Here is a 7,004-nt window from a genome sequence, read left to right on the forward strand (position 1 = left end):
TGTTTTAGATGGATCACTCTAGGTTATAGATGCCATGCCTTAATTCAGTATTATAGTTTAGAAACCCTCTGGAAACTGCCATTGCCTCAACTGAGTCTCATTAGGTATAAAAAAAAAATAGCCTTCAACTAAAAAAAAACAAACGAATGATATGAGAGTTAAAGGAACCTTCAAATATGCCCCAGGCTTCTGTGGGGAAAGCTGCTTGAGGATCGTGATATCTAAATGACGCAAGAGAGGACGGATCGGAAATTTCCCTTTCATTTTCTGATTCTTGTGTATTCTACCTTCCTCTACATCTGCTGGAAGGGTGTCGTCCATGTTACCACACTGAGAAGCTCTGTCGTCTGCTTCAAACACCACGTGGGGTAAAAACCTCTCGCAGAATCAAACTCGCCCGTTCCACCTGAAACAAAAACACAGGAAATGATGTCAACCCATCCTGGGTGGAGACAAAGAGGAGTTTGTAAGTAAATGCAGCCAAGAGCCCAGAGGAACCAGATCTACACTTCCTCATAGGCATTACACTTTTGTTGAAAAATGCAAAGGTAGGAAGACACCAAGCCTTTCTCTCCTTCCTTTCAACCTGTCTTTGTTTAGTTGAGAGGGAGCTGTTTGTTTTGTGTGGTCCCCTTCAGCTCACTGTGTGTAGGTCTGCTCAGCCACATGAGTGTGTTGTAGGGGATGACGTGTCTGTGAGGGTTTCATGCGTCGCTCTGAAAAACTGCAGGAAGACGCAGACCATTAACTCATCCGTCATGTTTTCTTGTCAGCCCTCCAAAGCCGCAATTTGCCAGCTGGCTCATAGAGCAGGTGGAGACGCGTAATTACACGGGCCTGACGTATGTGGACTTCAACAAGTTTAGAGTCCCCTGGAAGCACAACTCCAGAAGGGACTGCAACGATGAGGATAATAAAATATTCAGGGTAGGTTTTTCATTGCTCTGTTAAACTTGTGACCTCAGTGCTGGTTTCACAGTATCTGGCAAACCTTGGTAGATGAATCACTTGTTTTGTTTGAATATGGGACAAGGAAACCTGAAGCGTTTTTGCTGTTCAGTGTCAGAGCAGGTTTGAAGCAAATCATTAATTAATGTATGGACTGATATAGTTGAAGCTTGGTTAGAATCCTGATCCGTGAGGCCAGTAAACAGGTCAATGCTCTGTCGTGAAGGTATATTTCCAGTCGGTATGTCAAAGACTTTTGAGAACTTCAAGAAATGTATCTGTCATCCAACTCTGTTTCTCGCAGGCATGGGCAGTTGCAAGTGGTAAAATCCACGACTTCCCCAATGACAAGGCCAGGTGGAAGACCAACTTCCGATGTGCTCTGAACAACCTCCCCAAACGCTTTAAAATGATAGAAGATAACTCCAAGAATTCTGACGACCCACACAAAATCTACGAGATTATCAACACTGAGCGTAAGTCAATGATGGGCCTTCACGCGTGGAGCCACCTTGAGTTTGATATTAATGTGGCTCTATTTTGTTTATCTACAGATAAATATGAAAATCATCCGACGCAAGACTCGCAGGAAGATTCAGTCATGACTCTTGATATTTACTGCTCGCCCACGCAGTACTTCCCCTCAGGCAATCAGGTGCACTTTCACCCAGCTCCAGTTTTACTGCGGCCACATGAGCACATGTTCTGTATTGTTTTAGGCATTTTCGATGTACAAGTTCTTCACTTTTTGCGAGCGCTTAAATGTGTTTTTCTCTCCAAACAGCAAAATATCGTGAGTAATTTTATGGCCTTAGATCTCGGCGACCATCCGACAGGTACAGTTTAGACTGTAATAATTAATCCTGATTAGTAACGAAGGTCACTCTGACTTTAACTTGTTATTTTTTTGTCTCTGACAGAGGACGATTTTCAGGAAAATTCTGTTGCACTTGCAAATTACCCTGCCACTGCAGCAGCCGACAATCACATGCAGCCTTTACCGCATCAGATGTCCTACTGCGAAGGTAAAAATCCACTACGTGGCACTGGCAGCAGAGGAGAGCTCATTTTGAGATGCCATGCAGAGGCAGGCTGCCACAGCGTAATCGTGGTCCATCCTTAATTGTAAACTTTTGATTTTTGATGTTGTTTGCAGTAAATCCACAGCCGGTCCTCAGTTTGCCGCAGCAGCCAAGTATCTTTGAACTGGAGGTCTCCATCCACTACAGGAAAACACAAATGTTAAAAACCACGCTGAACACTGCCCGACTCCAGTTACACTATAACAACAAGGACCCTGAGCTCAACGCCCACGATCTCTGCTTCCCCACCACCAAAGACCTGTGGGACCACAAACAGGTACAGGACTAAACACTTTCTTTTAGCTAGTAGAACATGATATCGTCCCACAGTGGCCATAAAGAAGAGAGAGAGAGGGAACATTTTGATTCTTGCTGGGTCAACAATATAACCTTTAAGTCTTGTAGTCACGTGATTGTTCATCAGGCGACTACAAGAGCGTACAACACGCATCCACAGATCGCTCAAAGCATGAGAACAATTTACATCTTGCGGAAACATTTTTTTCCTCTCTCTCTCTCTCATTCAAGAAACTGCTCCTTTCATGTGCCAGTCTCGTTTTACATCTTCATGACAGAGGGATCAGACTGAGACTTGGTGACATGCACTGACCATCTGAGTATCTCATGTCGGTGAAAAAAAAACATTTCTTTACATCAGGTTGACTTCACCAACCGGATCCTTAATTGCATCCAGAGAGGTCTTCTCCTGGAGGTGCAGCAGACAGGTATCTACGCATTCAGGCAGGACAACTGCCGTGTGTTTGCCAGCACGGATGACCCAAGCGTGGTTCACCCAGATCCCAAAAAACTGCGCCAAAACACCATGGAGGAGCTCCTCAGCTTTGAGAAGTACGTGGATGGTAGGTGTGGAACTCCTCCTCTAATCTGTGTAATTTCAGAGGACAATGAAGCTGACAGTGAAATGACAGGTCCAGTACGTTCTCCATTCCAGAGCTGAAGCAGTTTAAAGAGAACAACGGTTGTTCTCCTCACTACACCATCAACATGTGCTTTGGAGAGAGGTTTCCTGATGGAAAACCTTTAGAGAAGAAGCTAATCGTCGTCCAGGTAACACTCGCCCTCGGCTTTCCAACAGATTCACCTCAGAGACACAAAATGCTGTAAAATCTCTCCACCTCCACCCATGTAGGTGGTCCCTCTGATCTGCCGGCACTTTCACGAGATGGCCCAGATGGAGGGGGCTTCTTCTCTTCACAGTGCCAATGTTAGCCTGCAGATCTCACACAACAGCCTCGCTGATCTCATTCACTCTGCCTTTGGTCTGCCAGCGGCTGAGGAGCCGTGGACCCCTGAAGCCTTCCTGCATCAGATGTGAAGGTTTATCTCTCCGGAACGAGAACTCTTTACGTTTTTAATCCATGTTCCACTGCTCCTACTGCTTGTCTGTATACTTCACTTCTCAATATAATGAAATAAGATGGGGTTTTTTAGCACTACATGAATACTGTATAATAAGGAATCTTCAGACTGTTCCATAGCTCAGGTGAGAGGCCAGTGGTCTCACCTAAGACCTCTAAATGTTCATGTCTCTCTTCAGCTGATGTCACATGAAATCATAGAATGTAATGGCTGTCATATTTATACCTTTGTCACAGAAATATATTTGTACTTGTCATACAGGCATGAGATACATTTGGATCATACCATTAATCTGCCGCTCGATACTGAATAAACACTTGAATAATGACAGCGCTCGCTAGCACTCCATCCATGACTCATGCCAACGGGCTTGTTCTATCGTTTATTAAATAAAACCTTAAATAAAGAGAGGTGTGTCTTAAAATTCTAATCTAAAATCCGGTACTGATATGGAGCTACTTGGAAGCTAGTTTTTAGTGTAAAAACAACGTTTTTTTTCACTGAAACGTTCACATAAATTATTGGGAGCCCCTCGGTGAAATAAGAAAGAGCTGTGCCCGACATCTCAAGGCTCATACCTGGAAGGGCAGCGTGTGGAATTTTTGGCCAAATTAAACGTATCCGCGCTTGTTCTACTGGTGGTGCCGTTCAGTGGTCCGACCAGAGGAACCTGAACCCGTGTGTAACAGCTCATGTTGTCTCCACTGCTGTGTGATACTGCTACTGCACTGCTGCGTACTGTTGACTCCGCTAAGATGACACTGTGGTCTAAGATCAGCAGCTTCATAGTTCTCTTGTACATGTGGCAAACCCGATGATAAAATTTGTTTTGAATTGAGGTTGATTCATCATTTTGATTTGTAATAGTTTAAAAACAACCCCCGAGTCTACTGTCATTGGTACAACGAGGCGTTAATTCTTATCATCTTTGGTGCACTGAGCTCACTCATGCACAGCTCTGAGTCGTTTCTTTCAGTGTGTATTCCTGGAGAACTGCATTGTTCCAGAAAAATAGACTTTCAGTGGAAAAATAGAGCCGTGTCAAAGGGGGCCCAGCGAGATTTTCTCCCAAGGTCAGCGTAACGATGATTTGTGAAATAATGATTTATAATGGCAGAGCTCTGTTGCAGCTGCATTCATCCAGCGGTTCCTCTGAGACAATTTCTGTGAGTCCCTGGTTGTGTCTCAGTATGGTGACCACTGTAAGGAGAAGATGAATTGGTCCTTTGGAGTAATATAAATATGACTACTGATCCTTCCCATCTCTCCACTTTGAAGTTGAAATTTCAAGTTGTGATTTTGTGAGATTCTTGGAACACTTTTGAGTGACTAGAGACTAAATCATATTTTCAGCACCAGGAGGTCAACAGAGGTCCAATAAAAAAAATCTTGAAAATCAGTGTGGCTGTACCTCCTTTCACGTGACCTGAAGCTCTCTATGAGTGTGCCGCTCTGGTTAAAAGTGCATTTGTTCTCATTTACACAGCGTAAATAAAACGTTGAGTACGTATCCTTCATCATAAGCATATGATCGACTGAACCTGCCAAAGATGTAGTTTGCTGAGCCGGCCAAATACTAACGTAGGGTCCAAGAGAATCCCAGAGGTGGGTCAAAGGTCACATTGGTAGGCATTACACAGTTGATGAGAAAGTACCCGGTGATCCGTGACTGCGTAGTAATATAACGTAATGTGTTTGTCCATTTGTGGCAGTGGAGATGTGCCATTGACTCACTGATCAGGATTATCCGTGTGATTGTTCTCCTTGCAAACGCTGGTACGGTCTGTTAGGAACACACATTCTTCAGAGCCATCAGTATTTAGAGGAAACTACAGGAATTTAGAAGTTGCAGATTCAGATTGTGTCACATTGGGGTTTTTGTTAGCCTCAGTCATAAGTTGCCTAGAAAGAAGTTAGCCTATAGCTTCCCCACCCCTGCCATTCATATAGCTCCACAAGTGTGTATAACCCCACAAGGATTTGTCGTACTTCCATTTTTAACCATTAAAATAGTGTGTTTGCTCTGTCACCTTTATTCACTGCGCAATTTGATAAGAAGTGGTTATTTCTGTTGTTCCGTTAAAACAGTCATTTAGACCAACACATTTAAGTCTCACGGCTGCTTAACTCTTTTGTCACGTAAGTGCAATATTGCTGGACAGCCTCTCTTATTGAGCAGTGATGACTTCGGCTGCTTCAGATTTTTTTTTATTGAATACATTTTTATGTTTAGTCAAATGTTTATATTTCTATGCACATAAGATCTCTTCCTTTGACCCTGTTTAATATATTGTTTTTCTTACATATTTATCAGGCTTATTTCGTGCTAGCCATGTGTAAACGTGTGCTAGTATGACTATAAAGCTTCTTGAGTCTTACATCTTGAATCTCGAGTCAATGCCAACCTCACAAAGGGGCTCCTGTCCATGGCACATGGCCAGATACAGAGATGTCAAAGGACTGGGAACAAAACAGGCTTTTATCCAAATGTCAGGGGCCCTGAGGATTGGGCCTCTCGTACACTGGTCAAGAATGAGCAAAGCAGCTGTCCATTCAGTGGTGGAGATACAGCACACTGATGAAATGAAACCTGGGTTCCTCAGTGCAACTTCGTTTTTTGTAATGTCTTTACATCTAAATATTTCAGAGCTCCCAAGTTTTATCAAATCTTCATGTGTAGTTCAGGCAATCCATCCATCCATTGTCTTCCGCTTATTCCTGTTTAGGGTCGCGGGGGGTGGAGCCTGTCCCAGCAGCAACAGGCGAGAGGCGGGGTTCACCCTGGACAGGTCACCAGTCCATCGCAGGGCCAACACATAGAGACAGACAACCATTCACACTCACAGTCACACCTACAGTCAATTTAGAGTATCAATCAGCCTCGTCCCCTCTTGATGTCTTTGGACTGTGGGAGGAAGCTGGAGTACCAGAGAGAACCCACACAGGAACAGGGAGAACATGGAGACTCACACAGAAAGATCCCGTGTTTGAGCCGGGACTCGAACCCGGAACCTTCTTGCTGTGAGGCCACAGTGCTGACCACTGCACCACCGTGCTGCCGGTTCAGGAAATATACTGTAAAAAAGAGAAAAGAAAAAAAGTGACAGATTACTAAGAGTACTAATAATCTCAGAATAAAAAGGTAACGTGTACCTGTCACAGTGACCTCTGTCCAAAGTCTTATGTTCATCCTCAAGTCCCAGTGGACATTTGTGCCAAATTTGATTCCCCTAATGTTCCATGTTCACAATAATATATAGAAGACACCGGGGCTGAGCGCATACACCATGATTTGTATTTGTATCAGAGTCCATACTCAGAGATGGCTTAGCCCAGTAATGAGTGAGACTTCAACTGAATGAGGTTTAACAGGGAAGTGTGTGTTCCTTGTCCCAAGTGGTTTCAAGAAATCGATAGGAATTTATTTGAACATTATTTTTAAAAGCCTCAGTTTGAGCTGTAGATGTTTTTGATCAGTGGACTAAAGGAACTCTTTAGAGAACAGTGTTTGATTCAGCTTCTCCTGCCTCTGACTTGATGCTGACTGTTGCTGGTTCAGTGTCACTATCATACAAATTCCACTCTGTATCACTC

General features: G+C 43.7%; 1 protein-coding gene across 1 annotated transcript; it reads left to right on the forward strand.

Moving 5' to 3' along the window:
* Nucleotides 1–367: 367 nt before the first annotated feature.
* Nucleotides 368–4,422, forward strand: irf7 (interferon regulatory factor 7). Its single transcript, XM_086207701.1, has 10 exons — nucleotides 368–548; nucleotides 774–927; nucleotides 1,253–1,424; nucleotides 1,503–1,603; nucleotides 1,733–1,784; nucleotides 1,869–1,973; nucleotides 2,105–2,307; nucleotides 2,689–2,890; nucleotides 2,983–3,098; nucleotides 3,181–4,422. Exons 1-10 carry the CDS (start codon nucleotides 541–543, stop codon nucleotides 3,364–3,366), a joined length of 1,299 nt encoding a protein of 432 aa, XP_086063827.1. The 5' UTR covers nucleotides 368–540; the 3' UTR covers nucleotides 3,367–4,422.
* The last annotated feature ends 2,582 nt before the right edge of the window (nucleotides 4,423–7,004 follow it).

This window comes from Aulostomus chinensis, chromosome 7, assembly GCF_037954235.1.
Source record: "Aulostomus chinensis isolate RoL2024-O1b breed Wild chromosome 7, RoL_Achi_v1.0, whole genome shotgun sequence".
Taxonomy (NCBI): Eukaryota; Metazoa; Chordata; class Actinopteri; order Syngnathiformes; family Aulostomidae; genus Aulostomus; species Aulostomus chinensis.